We start from the raw sequence: 20,309 nt of genomic DNA, 5'->3' as shown, positions 1-20,309 counted from the left end.
TAGGGGAAAATAATTTAGAATATAATAATATTTGATTAAGGTTAATTAATTAGGTTTCCCTAGGTAGGTCATCAAAATAGGTCATTTCATAGGGATGACATCTTCAAAACCCTAATTTTTTTTCCCTAATTTAAAAAAAATAATAATAATAGTGTTATGTTCATCAACTTCATTACTATGATTGGTGGATTAGTTTGGAATCCCCATGAGTTTGGTTGGATATTAGGGTAAGTTTTCAATCCTTTTCTTGTTCTTGTCTTTATTTGGACAATTTTGAAACGACAAAAGAATTCCAAAAACAAAATGACAAAACCCAAAATAGTACTATAATAATTTTTGGGTTGATTTACATAAAACCCACAAACATTTTAGTAATAAAATTAGCGATACCAGTTTTAGAGCGGAACCCATATGAAAGCTGGTGGGCATGTGGTGTCCGAGTAAAGGAGAAGTATATGACAACAATCCCCATACACTAACATGATCTTGAAGAACATAACACTGAAGTCACCTAATGTAAAAGTGTTCTCAAACTAAAAGAAACATGTTTTATCCTTACCTAACATGCTTTCTAGAAAAATTACTAGGAAGTCACGTAACCTAAGATTGTTCCAAACAAAACATGTTTTGTCCTGTCTCCTAGGAAAATTACTAGGAGGCCACCTAATTTAAAATTGTTTCAAGCCTAACAGTTTTGTCCTTACTAAAGTGATTCCTTGCTTCCTAAGAAAATTGCTCGGAAATCACCTAACGTAAAATTGTTTCAGATAAAACACACTTAACTTTGGGGTTTTATGATTGAGCTATCGAAATAGAAAGTTCACTTGGTTATAAATCGTAACTATCAATTCTTTTAATTTTTTTTAATAATTATATCCTCAATATCACTCTCGTTTGGATATAGTATCGTTTCATTCATATATCATTCATTTACTCGGGTATCACTTGCCTAGTAACATCCATTTTGGTTTGTACTTGAACCATATCCTACGGGAAGAGGTTCCATTCTAATATCATCTATAACGCGCCATGTACGAGAATATCATAATCATAAAAAGAAACCACATTTATTAATGTATTAGACGAATGTGAAGATTTTTTTTAATGCGACAAAAGATAAGATTTGACCCCTCATCTACCCCTTTAGAAAAATTGTGGATGAACATACATTTTATCAAACATTCACTCCCTCAAACCAACTTCAATTGGGATGGAAAATGACATTTTTGGCCTCTCTTTTTTTTATTTTTTTTATTGGCCAAAGTCCATCGAAAATTTTATATATTCGTGCGTCGAACGTCAACATAAGAAATGAATCTATATTAAAATAAATTAATAAAACTAGTACCACGTTTCAAAAATACTCCTGAACTTTCAAAAGTCATTAGAAAATAGATAATCTATGAAGTTCCAGTACATGGTTTCCGTCCATGTATTAACGGTAAGAATTTTTTATTTATAAAAGTTAAGGACTTTTTAAACGCGGTACTAAGTGTATGAGTATTTTTTAAATTTTTAAAAAAGTTGAAAGATATTAATAAAACATTTTAAAGTTGATATAAATTAGGTTTTAAAAGTTTGGGAATGATGAGGTTAATTAAGATAGAAAATTTAATCAATAAATTCAACTAAGTATCATTAAAAAAGATGAAACAAACGTATTAGTGAAGCCTTTCTTATTTTATCATCCATAATCATTAGCTTAATCCCTCTTTCACTTTTAATCATCAAAACAATGTTCAATTATTTCAAACCATTCAATGATGTTAAATCCCTTTAGTATTAATTAATTTCGGGTTCAATTCAGCCCCATTGTTATTTAAATGTAGTCTCTGTTTATTTGTATTTCTCTTTTTTGCCCGAGCGTCACAAAATGTAACAAGAAAAATAAAATGACCCTGAACTTTAAGTTGCATAGTTTGGATCATAAACATTCAATTCTATCATACAGATCTATAGATCTTGATAGCATCAAAGCAAGGCTCTATCCAAATTTATCAGTCTTCACCTTGACTCGATCGAGAGAGAATATAAGATCAGGGTTTGGTCCGCCTGAATATAATTTGTATCAATGATATCTCACATCGATTGAAGAGGAGAACGAAACATTATTTATAATGACATGTAAACTTCTCTTTAGCAGATGCGTTTTAAAAATCGTAAGGGAAAACCCATAAAGAAAAGCAAACTATGAATCAATTATGTTGTCCCAACCAAACTTTCTTTAATTGTACTCTCTTTTTCTTAAACATTATGTCTTATAATTACACCTAATTGTCTCCCAATTATACCCCTCAAGAACCTATATATATATATATATATATATATATATATATATATATATAAAAGTATTTTTGTTTAATTATATACCATTTTTAAGAAAAACTAAGAATCATAATGATTATCCAACAAAACACATTTGTTATTTTCTTCATTAAAATCAACGACTAATTGACAGATAATCTTTATCTAAACAAAAAGAATAATTACATTTGAAAAAATAATAAAAAAGCAGAATTGTGTCCCCTTTAATGGAACCTCCTTGATTATGTCTCCATTTTATAGCATTTTAGTACCATTTTTAATCATAATTATTTTTGTTCTCTATTATATACATTGAGTGTATTGTATTTTTTTTTAGAAATCTCGGGTATTTAGTAACTAAATACCTCGAGAAACTATTGGATCATTAATTGAGTTGTTATTCACTGAATTGAACCATTATGTAATGAGTTGTTTGAATGGTTTGTATCAATCGAGTAGGCCTCGATCCCAACTTCAAAGGAATTAGTTTTCATTCGAATAAAGTTTATAGGTATAACTAAACTCGTAAGGTTGGTCTCGTGGGTTGAGTTGATCCCGTCGTGGGTCTTAAGGCCAACCCTATGGGTCAACCTCCGAGGCCAATCAAGTGGGTTAGTTTTTGGGGTAAAATTCTTTAAATTGAGTGAGTTTTTTTTGCTTGACTTGTTGATCCACTCGTATAAATTTGAGCTTAGTACAAATTTGCACCCATCACACTTCATATTTTATTTTTTAACTTTTGAATTTTGAATTTTTTTTTAAGCTAAATAAAAATATGTGATAACTGGGTGTAAAGGACAGGTACAAGAATGAATCAATATCATATCTGAATGAGAGTCATTTCGAGAATAGAATGATTAAGAAAAATTTACGAAATAAAAATTGTTACCAATACTAATAAAACACACAGGTCAATGATAAGAACTTCATGATTAAGTGTACTTTGGTTGAAGTAATTTTTTGTTGGGTGACCTCTTGAGAGCATACTGGAAAGAGTCGGGTTGGTTTGAAGGGTAGTCTTCACTTTTAAAAAATGAAGAACTTAGGTGACGGGACTATGTCGTAAGGGATGTAGGAGGCTTGTGAAGATAGTTTTACTCTTAAGAAATAAGGAACGTAAGGGATACTGAAGAATGTCGAGGTCATCAAGCGTGGAATCCATATTCATTTCAAATTGCAAAACTATTTAATAAGTTTTTGAGAAATTTGAAATGGAAAATTTTAGAATTATTAAAAAGTTGATAAGGAAATAATCTTGTGGAATTCGTGTATTTTATCCCATATTTACAGTAACGTACTGACCAATCGTACTGAGTGACTGCACATTAATAATACGCATCCCCATTACTTTGTTTGGACTTTCAAGAGATTTACTATTTTGCCACGAGTGATTATGATGACTTTTCCAGATTCCCGGGATATAAAGGTCATCTAACAGTCCCACACAACTTAAGGGGGGGTATTAACGTAAATTCAGTATAATTGACTCACCATGAATCAGAACCCGCCACGTTGCCTCCCTCGGGATAATATCTTCATCCACCACGTCATTAACTCAATTATCAAATATGAATATAACCCATGCCATGTAGTTAATGACGTGTCTAAACGGTCCAAGTCAGCAATCTGCAATTGCTATAAAGAAGTCCAGCCCCAATTTTGCCCACTCCACACTTGAGAGCCACAAAAATCCCTGCTAATTTCTCTATCTTCATCATCATCTTCTTCATCTTCACCGGCGACGACCATCAGGCCGGTGAAATGAATATTCCGGTAACCGACTCTTCCGAATCTGCACACACTCTTCGAATCTCCGATCATCGCCGTCATGTGTTTCACGAAAAGCTCTGATCCGAAATCCAAATTTCTCGCTCGCTTAGTCACGAAGTTATCCGCTCCAGCTCCACGGAAATTCGGGGAAAGGTATCCATTTCTAGCCTCCTTAGGTGAAATTTTTGGTATATTCTGACTTTTCGGGAGGTTTTTTGTCTGTAATTTTCAATATGAGGAGAGTGGTTGGTGGAGAGGAATGAATTTTGAAGAACTGCAGGCATTGATTTCTGGATTTTAATTTCTCTGATTGTTCATTAATTTTGTGTAATCTTTCGTTTTCCCTTTCCTATCTTCATTTCTGAATGGAGGATGAATGTATTAAGAGGAAAACTAGACGCATCTACTTCGATTTTGTTCACTCAGAGCCTGTGAGTTAATTATGAATCGATGTTTATTAATTGGTTCTGAGAATGGAGCAGAGATGACGAGGGTGCGTAATTAATTACTGATTACTGCATCAAACAGAGAGCTTGAGGGTTTTAGAGTTCAGATTAAGCTTAAAACCCCCCTCATTTAGACTATTCGTGTTCTAAATACCTGTTTGAATCTGTTCTTGTTGTCTTCAGATGAAGATTCAACCCATTGATATCGATCCTCCTACTGGAAGAGTTGCCATTCGTGCTGATCCGGGCAAACCGGTGCTGAAATCGCGTCTCAGAAAGCTATTTGACCGTCCCCCAAATGTTCTGAAGAATTCTTCTGCGGAGAAGCCGATTGCCGCTGGGGAAGCTGCTCAGTTCATCATCAACAAAGATGGAGGCTCTGAGTTCGAGCCAAGTTCCATTTGTTTGGCTAAAATGGTGCAGAGTTTTATAGAGGAGAGTAACGAAAAGCAGTTATCGGTGGCTACTGCTGTGAAAAATGGTCGCAACCGCTGCAATTGCTTCAACGGGAACAATAATGACAGCTCCGACGATGAGTCCGATGACTTCGGCGGTGGTCTTGGTGAATCTGTACCAATCGGATCATCTGGTGCCGATGTTTCCGACTTGCTCAAGGTAAATGCCGCTTCCATTCTTCTCCGGAAATTTAGTTCTCCGCTTCTGAAACTGAAATTGATCGTACTCCATTTTTTTGGAATCAGAGTCTGATTCTTTCTGCTAGCGTAGCCGAGAGAAACCTCTTAGCCGACACCGCGAAGATCGTTGAGAAGAACAACAAGATTCACAAGAAGAAAGACGATTTGAGAAAAGTTGTCACAGATGGCCTTTCATCTCTAGGTTACGATTCTTCAATCTGTAAATCAAAATGGGACAAATTCCCTTCACATCCTGCAGGTACTCCATTGCGCTTCTCTAAGAACAAAAACAAAAACAAAAACAAAATCAAAACAAAAAACATAGAAACATCTGCATTAGATTCTAATTAATCTGAAAATTCTGCCTGTAGGGGAATATGATTACATCGATGTGATAGTGGAGGGGGAGAGATTTCTGATCGACATAGATTTCAGATCGGAGTTTGAAATCGCTCGTTCAACCGGAATGTACAAGGCGATCCTCCAATTACTTCCAAATATCTTCGTCGGCAAACCGGATCGTCTAGGTCAAATCGTCTCGATCGTATCGGAGGCTGCGAGACAAAGCTTGAAAAAGAAGGGGATGCACTTTCCGCCATGGAGGAAAGCCGAATACATGAGAGCCAAATGGCTTTCCCCTCACATCAGATCAAAACCTCCGATTCCATCGCAAAAAGAAATCGAAAACTCTAACAACGAGCAATCGCCGACAGAAACGGATTGCGGAGACTTAGAAATGATATTCGGCGACGAAACGACAACATCACCTCCTGAGAGTGAATCGATCGCTTCATCGTCTCCTCCGCAGAAAGGTTTCAATGACGGCGAGAAGGCTGCGGTGGCAGGGACGGCCTGGCAACCTCCGGCGATCAAACCGAAGAGTCTCGATAGAGGAGCTAAGATCGTTACGGGATTGGCATCAATCCTGAAAGAGAATCCGTAAAAATTTTGGGTTTTTTTTTTTTTTTTTCTTTTTTGAAATATCATAAAAAAAAAAATAATTATGTGGGGGTAAATAGTAAATATCCGGAAATGTATGGGCTTTTGTTTAATTGAGAGAAAAAAAAAGAAAAAAAAAAGAAAATGAAAGGAAAATCCTTCCGGTTTTTTGGTTGTAGGGATATTCTAGTCTGTAATGGGCAGCAAATTTGGCTTACCCAATCTTTTTGTAAAATTAAATTAGAAAAAAATCAAATATTACCGAATTTAACCCCAGCAATTTATAATTTTTAAATTTTATTTTAAGAGAAAATGTTATATATTATATACTTTTAAAAAAGAAAATTACTTTTTAAACTTTTGAATTAATTCGTATAATAATTAGACTCTTTTTATTTATTTATAATTTATAATTTATAAAATTGTACGGATATAATTGAATTGAAGAGTGGGTGCTCCCTGTAAGGGAGCAGCTGGACGACTTTAAAGCTTATTTTCGCAAAATTTAAATACATAAAAATTAATCATTTCTCGTCTTTTGAGAGCTTTCCTTTCCCTTTTCTTTTATTTATTTACTTATTTTCTATATTTTATTTTATTTCATTAATTATGTTTTGGAGTGTGGAACTCGTGGGATCTCGAAGGACGGAAGCAGAAGAAGACAAAATCTGATTTATTTATAGAAAAAAAAAATTACTTCTCACCCAAATATATATAAATATTTAGAATTATTATATAATTTTGGTTATTATTGTATGTGACACCCAAGTTGTTTTAATTATATATAACAGTTTAATTAAAAAAAGTAATTTTTTCATAGAGAATATATTATTTTCGCTATTTAAAAATTAATATGAATGGGTCCATTTAATATTCTCATGATTCCCTATTTATTTTCTTATTATTATATATTTTAGGTTGTTAGCCTTAGAAAATATAATAAATTACAAATTAATTATTTATAACTTAGGTCATCAAAATGCCCATTAATTATTTAAATCCTTGGTTTATCAGAATATCAATAAATATCATTTTCTGATTTTTTTTTTTTTTTTATTAAGGTCAAATAAATGATAGAGTTGAATATTTCTTCTCCTTGACTTTAGGATTAAGCTTGATGATAGAGTTTAGTCAAGTCAATTAAAAATCAATTTGTTGAATTGCGTGACTTTTTTTTTTGTTTTTTTTTTTGTTTAATTACAAATTTTGATTTTAAAAAAAACTATATATATATATATATATATAATAATTGGGTATTTTGAGCTTATTTTTCGTCTACAATTGTATAAATTATTTTGGAATAGCACAAGCCCAGCCAATAAATTTAGTTAGTTATGTATCGTTGTCAGCTTCAAAATTTTAAAATGCGTTTGTTAAGGAGAGGTTTCCTCCCTTTTATAAGAAATGTGGACGTATTGTTCATGACGTTGGCACATCGTCAAGGGTCTGCCTCTCATGTAACAGCCACCTCTGGCAAATATTGTTCGTTTTAACACGTTACGTATCTTCGTCAGTTCACTGTTGACAGATATTGTTTGCTTCAGCCCGTTTCATGTTAGGGAGAGTTTTCACACTTTTATAAGAGATGTTTTGTTCATGAAACTTACACACTGCTTGATGTTTGGTTCTGATACTATATTGTAACAGTCCGTCGCTAGCAGATATTGTTCGTTTTGATTCGCTACGTATTATCGATTTTAAAATGCGTCGATTCTTTCTACTAAACAAAAATAGATACGATTTCAAAGTTAGAAAAAGAAAGGAAAAGGAAAATTGTTCCATTTCAAATGCAGCTTCTAGAAAGTTGTCTATTTCCCCCACCCATTGTTTTAAGGGGGTTTTCCCTTCTATTTTATTTTATTTATTTATTTATTTATTTATTTTGTTTTTTTTTTAATGTTTATTTATTTATTTTATTTTATTTTAAATGTTGTTTTTGTTTGATTCATGGACAAAATTATCCCCTTACTCTTTATTTAATTTCTTTTAAATCGAGTGTTCGTATTATTTAATAACTTCAATCATATGATCCAATCGTGGTTAGATTTTTTTTTAAAATAATTAAATATTTAATTCGATTTACGAGTTATAACTTTTATGGTTGGGTTAATTCAACCAATCAGAAAATACGGTTCACAATCCAACCTGACCTTACTCTTAAATTATTACGGAGAATATGACCATTTGATATTCGTAATATATATTAGTGTTCGCTTTATGACTCGTAAATGATTGATATTTGAGTGGAATTTTAATTATTAATGTCACATCTATCATGGCTAATTAAAACTTTTTAAAATAATTTAAAAATGAACAACTCTTGCACCCCAACTAAAAAAAGAAGATCGGGTTGTGAACTCTATTCAGTTAATTTGAGTACCAACCTTACTAACTCAAAATTTCGTTTTGGTATAAAAAAATTTCCAAACTCAACCATTTGTAGGAGGTATGTTTGGATTACACTTGAAGTTCGTGGTAATGTTCTCAAATATGTCGGATTTGAAATGAGCTACAATCTCCACAATGTTACGATACTGTCAACTTTGAGCATGACCTCTCATGGATTTGGTTTTGGTTTTTTCAAAAGGTCTCTCGTGCGAGTGGAGATGTATTTCTTTCTTATAAACCCATAATCTGCCTCGCTCTATCATTTCTTTACTAGTCAGTGTAATTAATTTTTGTTAATAATTAAAAATATTATATTAGTTATACAATTTTCAATAAATAAAAACATATATATATATATATATAAGAAGCAAAATCGTATAGAATTAGATGTGGATAAAAAAGAGAGATTTTGTGCTCATATAAAGATATATTTATCTTTTTTTTCCACTCACTAAAAGATGTAACTTTTTTTTGCCTTTAGTTTTTAACTACGTAACAAAATTATTAGCTAAAAAACAACAAATTGCACCCAAATAAAATTAATTAAAAAAAAAAAGTAAATCCATATATATATTAATAATTATTATAAATTTGAATATATTAATATTAAACGAAAAAAATAAATGAATACCGGTTATATGAATCTCCACCCTTGTGATAAATGTTTCATTCTTCTCTTCAACTAAAGTAGGATCTCACAATTCTCTTCCCTTAGACGTTCATCCCCTTCTCCAACCAATGTGAGATCTGACAATCCACTCTTCTTGGGAGTCTTGCGTCCTCGCTTGGCACACTATCTAGTGTTTTAACTCTAATACCATGTGTAACACTTCAAACACACCGCTAGTAGATATTGTCTATTTTGGCTTATTATGTAATGTCTCAGCCTCACGATTTTAAAACGCGTTTATTAGAAAGAGGTTTCCACATCCTTAAAGAATATTTCGTCCCCTCTCCAACAAACTTAAGATCGGGTACTAACTCAAAATTTAAGTACAAAAATATAAATTTGTAAAACGAAGAAATCAAATAGAGAGCGACTAAAAAGTCAAAGCTAATAAGTCTCATAATTAAGTCTAATTAATATTTATTTGGTAGGTTGTAAATTTGTTGGTTGATTTAAAATAAAGTTTTTGAGAGCAAACAAAACATGAACCACATCCAAACAAAACTCTCTTTGAATTATTTGTGAACCATCATTACTTTTTTCTATTTCTTGCATTTCTTGTTGGGTTTGAAAAACAAGCCCTTTAGGTAAAGTTTTGTATTCTTTCGTTCTTTGAATTTAATAAAAGTGAATCAAGGTTGTCTATTTCTTGTAGATATCAAATTCTTATTTCTTTAAATATGTTATAATCTTCGAGAATCATTGATCAACTTACTATTTCTATTATTTTGGACCCACAGCCACATAAATGACATAGTAACCAAATTAAATTAATGTCATCCACTCCATTGTTCGTAGTTATTCCTCCACTTTTCGAGTGGGGAGCTTTCCTATTAGATTCCACGTCCGACAATATTTAAGTTTTCTACACGCTTCATTTTTTTCAAATCATAAGACCCATTACTATACAATGGAAGGCCGAAGGTTCGGCAGCTGATAACAAGCAATATCACGACTTGAAGATGATCAATGTACAAGCTTCAGCCAACTCGACCTATAAACAACTTACAAGTCCAATTACAACCTGAAACAAAGGTTATAATGTACCAACCCAAGTCTATCGTCTCAACCTCATGGTTTTAAAACGCGCCTACCAAAGAGAAGTTTTCATACCTTTATAAGGAATGTTTTGTTTCCCTTTCTAACCGATGTATGATCTCACGTAGAACAAACTAATATGCTTCAAAATCATTGATCTCCACATAAACATGTCTCCATTCACATTCCAGACTTAAAAATGAAATTTGACAGAGTTTTTCAAAACAAAGCTTTCTAACCTGTGTCGCCAACCCTTTCTCAGGATTATTTATTGCTTTTCTCGCTCGTTCGACCTCTAGAGACAGAAGAAACAACTCTACTCGTTGTCACCATTGCTGTCACCAGAGGAAGAAGACATGGAAGAGAGCATTGTCGTCGTCAGAGGTGAAATACAGGGAAGAGAGTTGGAGGGAGTTTTAGAGAAGGAAATAGAAACATATTGGTCTTAGGTGAATGTCAATCTCTCAGAGATTATTCTCCAAAGTTCTACTTTATTAAGAAAAATAGCATCACTGTGTATCAATCCCATCACATTGATCTCAATAAGACTTTTTCCCCCATTATTACACAGACATATTACCACAGTCAGAGCAGTAGCAGGACCATAGTACAGATGGGCTGTTTATCTCAGCAAGTTGAGTTTGGCCCTTATCATCTTTATCCCACCTGAACTAACCAAAGGCTGATTCATAGTTGCTCCTAAATATTGATAGTCACCAAATACTATATAAACAGATAAATACATGTGAAACAATCAACATGACAACCCCGAAAATATGACTTAAATTCTGCATTACTCACTGACCACATATCATCAGCGAATGTTGTTCTTTCGAGCCAATTCGCGTGCCATCTCTCTTACTTCTTCTGGAGACGGAGGCCTCGGTCCCTCAGGAGGATACACTATATAAGACTATCAGAAGAGGAAGTAATTCAATTAAACCCTTGATATTATATAGTAGAACATAAGAACTAATGCTTGTGAAGATAAGAACAATAATATTGTATCGATAGTTTTTACTTCTAATGAAGCTGAAAATGCTGACAAATGAACTGCTCAATTCATATGAAAGGCTTGACTTCGCTAACAAAATGTATTTTAAGTAACTTCTGTGGTTCAATACTGCCTGGAACGCTCATAGATTCATCAACCCATGGAGGATACAAGCATAAAATGAACAAAGCTAGAGCTAAATCAATTAAGAAAATATAAAGGTTCAATTACGAGTTAGGCTCCTAAACTTTGAAATTTGTGCTTATTTGGTCTACTAACTTCAAAAAGTGTCTAATAGGTCTCCAAAGTTTCAATCTTTAGAAGTGCCTTAACTTTCAATAGTGTGTGAGGCTCTAAAAATTAATTGATCTACAGAAATGGATTTAAATTTTATGTTTAATGAATTGTAACCAAATATAAACACGTTCTTCACTTATCCAAACTCCCCACTCTCAGTTTGAGCATCATTGAAAACTTTTTTTCCCATAAATTACTCTCTGTTATATTTTATTCTGTCATTCACAAAAGATGGTGAATTAACCATCAACGAGTTCCAATACCTTGAAAAACCAGTGAATTTCCCATAGCAAATCCCTAACAGCTCGATAAATTCTAAAAGAAATGAAATTAAACGACGCACAGATAATCTTAACAGCACTCACCAATTACAGGATACCTCCACCTCGAGACAAGGGAAAATACTTGTCAATAACCAGTCCATATATAACTATGTGCAGATCCACAAACGTAATTTTAGGAAAGGAAGAAAGGGAAAGACACTTACTTTGCCAATGAATTTCTGGAGATTTTTGCTATTGTTAGCGAAGGTGTACATTAAAAAGATCGGTATAGTAACATAAATCCCGAACTTGGCGATCTCCAGAATTCCCTTGGATGTTCCAATTGAAGACATTTTACAGAAAAAAGATTGTTGAAGAACACCGATGAAATCGTGAACCCTAGAGTATCCTTGTAAATGGGGAGAAGAAGCCGAGAGTATTAATGATCCGTCCAGAAGGAAGCCCAATAGGCCCAATTTCTACATTTATGGGCCTGCATTGTTGCTAAATCTAAGCCCAATTAGTAAGAGAGCAATTATGGGCCTGAAGTGTTACTACATTTATGGGCCTACAGTATTGCTTTATCGAAGCCCAATTAGTAAGAGAGCAATTATGGGCCTACGGTCTTGCTAAATCGATGCCCAATTAGTAAGATAGCAATTATGGCCCTGCTGTGTTGCTACATTTATGGGCCTACAGTGTCACTAAATCGAAGCCCAATTAGTAAGAGAGAAATTATGGGCCTGAAGTGCTGCTACGTTTATGGGCCTACAGTGCTGGTAAATTGAAGCCCAAATAGTAAGAGAGCAATTATGGGCCTGAAGTGCTGCTGCATGTATGGGCCTACAGTGTTGCTTTATCGAAGCCCAATTAGTAAGAGAGCAATTAGGGTCAAAAGAACTAAGTTTTAATTTTGAGCCATGTATAAATATCCTTACTTAAATATTACTATATTTAAATTTTTAAGATTATTTTTATAATATTTAAGTTAAATACTATTTTATATTTTTTTTTACAATATTGAAAACTATTAAATTTTAATTATTTTTTTAGATATTAGGTTAGTAAAACATTAAATTACTTTTTTTTTTTCATTTTTTAATAAAAAATTATATTATAAAATACAGATTATGTATTTTAAAAAAATGAAAATTTTGAGATTATTAGTTGATTATTTATGAGCTTATAAAATTGGGATATACTAATATTATAAATAGGTTTTAACTCAAATAATTGTTTTATTGTATACATTAATATTGGTCACCAAGAACCCAAATAATTCATGTGGTTTTATTCTAATATATTTGATGAGCATATTTATTCATATTTTAATAATTAAAAAAAAAAAAAAGTACACCAACCAAAATTGGCAACAAATAATAAATTAGTAGTTTGGACCCCACATTTCCGAGATAGTTGATCTGTATCTCCACCTGTCATCTCCACCACCGCCAAATTGCTCAAATAATACTATTGATTACGCCACATCATCACTCAACTGACAGCCGACAAAAGCCCTGTCACCAGAAAATTACAAATTTGCCCTTGTTAAAGTTTTTAGTACTGCTAATCACCGTGCTCGTGAGCTTTGACTTGGACATTATAGTCAAAAAAATACTTTTAAAAAAAAAAAAACCGTGACAGCTCGGAAATTAGGAGGAAGGTTGGAATATCTAGAAATGTGCGGTTGGCTTTTGACTTTTTGTTTTTAAAATAATTAAGGCTTGTATATAGATATTCTAATCATCTTATTTGTCTCATACTTCTTTATAGGTGAAAAAATAAGGTCGATATAAATATAATTCTTTATACGTGAAAAAAGTTATATAAATATATAATATTAATTAATGTGCTATTTACTATTATATTTTAAATTCTTATGAAAAAAAAAACGTCGCACTTGGAAATTAAAATAAGGATGTCACGGTCATGCTTGTCCAAAGCATGTTATCTATGGCCGTATGACAAATGTCCCCGTCTTGCTTGTCTGAGTCGGTTGACAGAGAGGATATCACTATCCATCAATATTGCTTTATGAATATAATTAAAATACAAAGATATGTAACCTACCAGTTGGAAGTAAAAAATTTAATGAAACAACAAAATTATTTTGAAATGAATGTATACCATAAAGTCTTTTATTCATAATAGATTAGCATAGTACGAACTATGATTATCTTAACTAGCCAGACAACAAAAATTATTATATATCAACGTATTTTTTAATAAGGTAGGTATAGAAAAATATAATTCTTATTTAATTAAAATTATAAAATCTAACTCACCTTTAATTCATAAATAATTACGATAAATATATATTATAAATATGAGTGGTGGGTCAAAGTTGCTTCACAACGGTTCATTTAGAATCTTAGACCAACAATAAAGCAATTAATTAGTGGGTGATTATCAATTAATTAATATGCTAAATACTTTTTTTTTCTTTTTTTTTTTTAACAAATAGATCGACACTTATAGTTTAATGATGTAACGAGAATAATTTAATATAAAAGCTTAATAAACTTGGCCACTTTAATGAAAACAAATTATACTTTTTATATTTAATTATACACGCTCATCATCTATGTCTCCTATTATTTTTTGAATGATTTTTTAAAATATATTATTTATAAATTATATTGTTTATTATATAGGTTCTATTTGAGGATATATAAATGAAACGAGATGATATACGAAATAAATTAAAATACCAATTCTAAAAAAGAAAATACACTGAATTTTCCAAAATTGGAAATATGAAAAAAAAATAGAATTCAGAACTAATAACCTTTCAAAATTAGGTTAGCCGCATTAACTAAATTCAAATTTTAATAAATTTGATCATTAATTTAAATTTTAGAAAATCTATAATAAAAAGAAAAAATAGAAAATAGGTTTAAATATATATAGAGAGAGACAGAAAACGTGTCCCCACATTTTCTCCAAATTGACCCTGCGGTACTGACTAAAAATATTGCAAAACGGTCAATAATTGTAATAAGGAGGAGGGCAGTTTAGGTAATATAACAAAAAGCTCCTGAACCCTTGGAATCTACGGAGAAGAAGAACCTCTCACGATGATCTCGAGAATGGAGACTATATAAAATCCGTATTACCTAAATTGAAAGCTGTACACTGTAATCTCCGGCTTCCATTTCCGATCTTATGGAGCCCGGTGGTCCGCCCACGCCGCCGCCGCTCCCTCCTCTGCCTACCGGCGCTATACTCCTCGGCAAGTACCAATTGGGACGTTTCCTCGGTCGTGGAAGCTTTGCCAAGGTGTACCAGGCCTGTTCTCTTGCCGATAACTCCATCGTCGCCGTTAAAATCATTGACAAGAACAAAACCATCGATGCCGCTATGGAGCCGTGCATTGTCCGTGAGATTGCCGTCATGCGCCGTCTTCAGCACCATCCGAACATCCTCAGAATCCATGAAGTTATGGCGACGAAGACGAAGATCTACCTCGTTGTCGATTACGCCTCTGGCGGTGAGCTATTCGCGAAACTCCTACGCCGTGGACGGCTGACAGAATCAACCGCCCGCCGGTACTTTCAACAACTGGTCTCTGCTCTACATTTCTGTCACCAAAACGGTGTCGCTCATCGCGACATCAAGCCCCAAAATCTTCTACTCGATGAAAACGGTAACCTTAAGGTCTCCGACTTCGGTCTCTCGGCCTTACCAGAGCAGATCAAAGACGGAATGCTCCATACCGCATGCGGAACTCCAGCATACACCGCGCCGGAGGTTGTTTCCCGACGAGGCTACGACGGCGCTAAAGCCGACGCGTGGTCCTGCGGCGTTATCCTCTTCGTTTTACTCTCCGGCCATCTTCCATTCAGCGACAACAACCTGGTCGCCATGTACAAGAAGGTTTATCGACGGGAATATCACTTCCCCGATTCAATTTCGAAGCCAGCGAGACATTTGATCTTCCAATTACTCGATCCTGATCCGAATACAAGGATGAGCATGGAGGCGTTGATGCAACATTCGTGGTTCAAGAAGTCGCTGCGATCGAAGCCCCAAATTAACAACAAGAGCTTGTTTGAATCATTGGGTAATTACAAATCTGATTTAGGGGTTTCTGGACTGAATGCGTTTCATATAATATCGATGTCTTCTGGGTTGGATCTGTCTGGATTGTTCGAGACAACGGATTGTAAGAAGAAGAGGTTTACGACGGGTGTGAGTATGGAGAAGGTGGAAGAAAGGGTAACAGAGATTGGAGGAGAATTGGGTTACAGAGTGGAGAAAGGGAAAAGTGGGGCAATTGGGTTGGGGAAAGGAAGGATGATTCTGGTGGTGGAGGCTTTGAAAATAACCTCAAATCTGTTAATGGTGGAAGTGAAGGCAGCTGAATCCAAGATGGAGTTTGAGAGGACGCATTGGGGGGATTTGAAAGCCAAGTTGCAGGACATTGTTGGTTCCTGGCACTCAAATGAGGCAATGTGAATGAGAATTAGGATTCCTTGGGCTTGTTTCACCGACCAAACCGCGGCGGGGCTCCGCCGGAGGACGGTTCGTTGTCTATAAACATGTTTATAGACATATATGCAAAGGGATTTTCGAGCTTACTGAGAGAGGGAGGGAAGACATGATCCAATTCGGAGATTGCACTCTTGTATTTGGGAAAGTTCATTTCAGAAATGACATGAACAGAGATATGAAGTAAGTTCCCTCCATGATCAAACGAAAGCTTCATGTTTCACTTTCAGGTTCGTTTGTAATTGCTTTTTGAAGCTTCAAAAGTAATTCTGTTCTCTGTAAGAATTTTAACTGCCCTGAGCGGTGGTTCTCTATTGATTTATATAAAATAACTTCCTAATTTACTCTTACCTGCATAATCTCTGATAAACTGTTTACTACTTAGATGATTATAGCAACTATTTTACACACGAGATGAGAAGGCACTCAAATGCAGCTCTCTCATGAATCTAAGTTGAATGACTTATACATAGTCATCCTTAATACTCATTCCAATAACAGAAGATAGAACCGAACCCCACGCCTGTACTCCGCTCTGAGCGTCCTTTTTTACCGATAATTCTAGCTTTCTGATTGCCTGCTTCGAAACGCCACATTTTAACAGAATGACCCCGAGCGATTTATACGTACATTCATCAGGTTGAATGGAAGCTTTAATCATGTCTTGGAATGTACTAACCGCCTCCTTGAATCGACCATCCATAGCGTATAAACTGATCATGTTATTGAAGCTCAACAATTCTGTTAAAAGTCCTTGTTCCTTCATCTGTCTTGCAATACTAATGGCTTCCTGTAATCTTCCTTTTTTCTTGTACATACACAACATCATTGCAAAAGTGAACTCATTTGCTTCTCCTTTTCTCTTCAACCTCTCGAATATCTCTTCCGCTTGTTTATCCATCGAACGTTTGCTATAAACATCGATCATACAATTCGAAGAATAGATAGCTGGACCATCATCCGTTTGCTGAAGCATCTTGTATGCTTCATGTGCTTCTTTGAGGTAGTCAACTTTGGTGTAGAGCTTTAGCAACGAGTTGTATATAACGGTATTACCAGGCAAACCAGCCCGTTTCATTGCGTCGACATAACCAATAGCTTCTCTAACACTCCCAGCATCAGCAAAAGCATTTATCAGCACACCATAAACAACGATATCAGGCTGCATACCATGTTCGGTCATCTCTCTATAAAGTTCGTCCGCCTTTTCCAAATAACCGAGTTTCGAAAAGCTCGATATAACCACCGAATATGGAATGCAATCACTTACCAATCCAGCTGACTGCATCTTCCTCAGATAAGAGAGTGCCATGGCCGGCATGTCAGCACCACACAATATCTGTATCAGAGAACTATAGCTACATTTATCAGGAGTGACGCCATTACTCTCCATACTATCAAATGATTTTTGTGCTTTGACATAATCCTTTACCACACCATAGGCTTTAATCATCACATTATACTCAAGGACTGTGAGCTTCTTCTCTTCTTGGCAGCTGATAAAAACTCTCTCTGCTTCTACAATGCATCCACGCTCTCCAAATGCATCAATATTAGCCGAATAACACTCGGAGCTCATACGCCCTGTAAGATGAAATCTCCAGAACCACGACCATGACTTTTCGAGCATTCCTGCATCGATGTACATACGGGTCAGTGCCGATTGGGTGAATTCGTCGATCTCAAGTCCCCTTTCATCCATTTCGGCTACGAGTTGTTCAGCCTCCACAACCATCTGCCTGATAGAATAAGCATACAAAAGAGTACGGTAGCTCACTATATCCGGCTGAAGACAAGCCTCCTTCATCTCTGCAAAATAATTTGAAGCCAAGTCAATGTTATCATGCTTAGCATGAAGAGAAATGAGGATATTGTATGTTCTTGTATCTGGTGGGCATTGAAGCTCCTCCATCTTCTGCATTAGCAATGTCACTTCTTTCAACTTGCCATGGTTGCCACAAATGTGAATCATAGTATTGAACGTCACAGTCGTCGGCGCAACTCCTTCGTTGAGCATGTTTTCGAAAGTCGTTGAGGCTTCTTGTAGCTGTCCAGCCTTCCCATATGTGTCAATCAATGTATTATATGTATAGGTACTCAAACTAACATGAGGGTGCAGAGAATTCTCAACTTCAGCAGAAGCTACCTTGTTCTGGTTGGTAATCTCACATTTTGTTGAGTTTCTTGATGACCACTTCTTGAAGAAACTTTCAGCCTTCTGAAACTCACCGGCTTTCTTATACAATTGAACAACGATTCCCATGGTAACCTCATCTGGTTCCATTCTCTGTTCGTTCATCCTCTCAAGCCATGCCAACGCCTCTTCTGTAAAGCCTCCTTTCCCGTAGACATCGATCAACGTTCCATAAGTCGAATTTATCGGATTAATACCCCTTTTGTTCATCTCTGCCCACAAACTCTCAACTAGTCTCCATTTCTGGGCCTTCCCAAGAATCCGAAGAACAATATTATAGTGAATCACATTAACTTCATAACTACCTGTCATTTTAAACCACTCGAAAATCTCCAAAGCCCTCTCCCAACTCGTCTGCTCTTTCAGAATTATACTCCTTTCCTTGCTATTGAGCTTATCTTTCCAAGGCTTCAGTGCTTCATCCAAGTCACTGACTTCATCCAACGCTTGCAAAATCGCTGGTATGCATCCACCATACGATAGGCATTTCGTCGAACACTTGGGGTGCACTCTTTCCACCGACCCATTTCCATCTTCCCATTCATCCTTTTTCACAACCCTATTACCCAAATGGCGATTTCTTATGTGGGGTTCTCGTTCCTCCGTTTTACTCGCTTTTTTCAGGCGAGTTTCCTGCCGGCGACCACCATTATCATTAGTGTATTTTTTAACTCCACCGACGTTCTTTGAGTCTCTGTTCGGACATTCAGAAATCCAGCTGTGTTTGGGCTTCCTGGAAATGGGGACGAGATTATCAGGGGGAGAAATTGAGACTCCGACGGTGGATGACCTGAGGGTGGAACTCAGGCCAGGGAAGCAGGGCGTATCCAAATACTGCAGCTTCACGAACATTTTTGCGAGATGAATAGAAGAAAATTAAGTCACTCGGAGAGAGCAGAAACGGCGAAATTCAACTTCTTGGATTGCTGGTGGAGTTGATTTAAGAATTGGTTCATCGAGACGGGATGATGCGGGTCAAAGCGCAACAGTGGTGATTATCAGATGCATAGAGAAAGGATATAGCGAGGGAACTGAGGAGTCATTTTTTTATTTCAAAGGTTTTACAGAATGAGTAATTTGACAAAAAAAAAATATCTTTTTATTATTATTATTATTTTTTTTTTTTACGCTCAACAACTTAAGATATACTTGGAGTGGTATCTAGGATTTTAGATGCTGTCGGAGGAAAGGATCGTTAATAAGGGCGTTCTAGTGCGTTGTAGATTCTTATCCAAGACTTGTATCATTTGATGATGCCATGTGAATCGCTATAAACATGTGAACTGTATGGCTAACCCAATAACGAAAGTTTCGTAAGGGAACGGGAGCAGGCTACCATGACACAAACAAAAGATCTTCTTTCTAAAGAGATTCTAACGAAAGTTTCGTAAGAGAACTGAAGCATACTACCATAACACAAACAAAAGATCTTCTTTCTAAAAAGATTCGATTCGGAACTATTATATGTTAGAACGTACCGTATTGACTAAAAAATTAACTAAATTTCGTTGAACTTTTAAATTTTATTTCAAAAAATATTCATAAACTTTAAAATTGGTTTAAAAAAATGTCTACCTTGAAATTCTTCCAAATAAAAATATCAAGTAGCAATTGATATTACTAATTTGTGCGTAAAATATTAAAAACATACCATATATTATTTATAATTATATAAAAGATTAGGATAGATATTATCATTTATTTGATCTCAAACTTTAAAACTATTTACCTAATCAATTTTACATATCACGAGTTATCAAGTTATAAACACATTCACTTTAGTTCGTCTTATCAATTTTTAACTTATTTTAACAACAAAAAAAAAAAAAAAAAAAAAAAAAAAAAAAAAAAAAAAAAAAAAAAAAAAAAAAAAAAAAAAAAAA

The 20,309-nt window shown here is 34.7% G+C and overlaps 4 protein-coding genes across 7 annotated transcripts; 2 read left to right on the top strand and 2 right to left on the bottom strand.

The window, feature by feature from the left end:
• Positions 1-3,955: 3,955 nt before the first annotated feature.
• Positions 3,956-6,368, top strand: LOC111499376. Its single transcript, XM_023150963.1, has 4 exons — positions 3,956-4,227; positions 4,704-5,135; positions 5,222-5,414; positions 5,527-6,368. The coding sequence occupies exons 2-4, from the start codon at positions 4,704-4,706 to the stop codon at positions 6,096-6,098; spliced, it is 1,197 nt and encodes a 398-aa protein (XP_023006731.1). The 5' UTR covers positions 3,956-4,227; the 3' UTR covers positions 6,099-6,368.
• Positions 6,369-10,327: 3,959 nt separating this feature from the next.
• On the bottom strand, positions 10,328-12,174 carry LOC111499403. 4 transcript variants are annotated; one of them, XM_023151001.1, is made up of 3 exons: positions 11,966-12,174; positions 10,993-11,100; positions 10,328-10,522 (listed from the first exon to the last, which is right to left on the bottom strand). In XM_023151001.1, exons 1-2 carry the CDS (start codon positions 12,092-12,094, stop codon positions 11,002-11,004), a joined length of 228 nt encoding a protein of 75 aa, XP_023006769.1. In that variant the 5' UTR covers positions 12,095-12,174; the 3' UTR covers positions 10,328-10,522; positions 10,993-11,001. The 4 variants fall into 4 exon arrangements, with proteins under 4 accessions (XP_023006769.1, XP_023006767.1, XP_023006768.1 ...); XM_023150999.1 differs by lacking the exon at positions 10,328-10,522 and adding an exon at positions 10,640-10,910; XM_023151000.1 differs by lacking the exon at positions 10,328-10,522 and adding an exon at positions 10,640-10,886.
• A 2,513-nt stretch (positions 12,175-14,687) lies between these two features.
• Positions 14,688-16,582, top strand: LOC111499374 (CBL-interacting serine/threonine-protein kinase 7-like). The gene has a single exon (XM_023150957.1). The coding sequence runs from the start codon at positions 14,907-14,909 to the stop codon at positions 16,197-16,199; it is 1,293 nt and encodes a 430-aa protein (XP_023006725.1). The 5' UTR covers positions 14,688-14,906; the 3' UTR covers positions 16,200-16,582.
• On the bottom strand, positions 16,580-19,469 carry LOC111499356 (pentatricopeptide repeat-containing protein At3g23020). Its single transcript, XM_023150930.1, has one exon. The coding sequence runs from the start codon at positions 19,276-19,278 to the stop codon at positions 16,696-16,698; it is 2,583 nt and encodes an 860-aa protein (XP_023006698.1). The 5' UTR covers positions 19,279-19,469; the 3' UTR covers positions 16,580-16,695.
• Positions 19,470-20,309: the final 840 nt, after the last annotated feature.

The sequence above is a fragment of the Cucurbita maxima genome, unplaced genomic scaffold (genome assembly GCF_002738345.1).
Source record: "Cucurbita maxima cultivar Rimu unplaced genomic scaffold, Cmax_1.0 Cma_Scf00026, whole genome shotgun sequence".
NCBI lineage: Eukaryota > Viridiplantae > Streptophyta > Magnoliopsida > Cucurbitales > Cucurbitaceae > Cucurbita > Cucurbita maxima.
The sequence above is the reverse complement of the archived record's forward strand: the minus strand, read 5'-3'. Positions and strand labels throughout refer to the sequence as shown.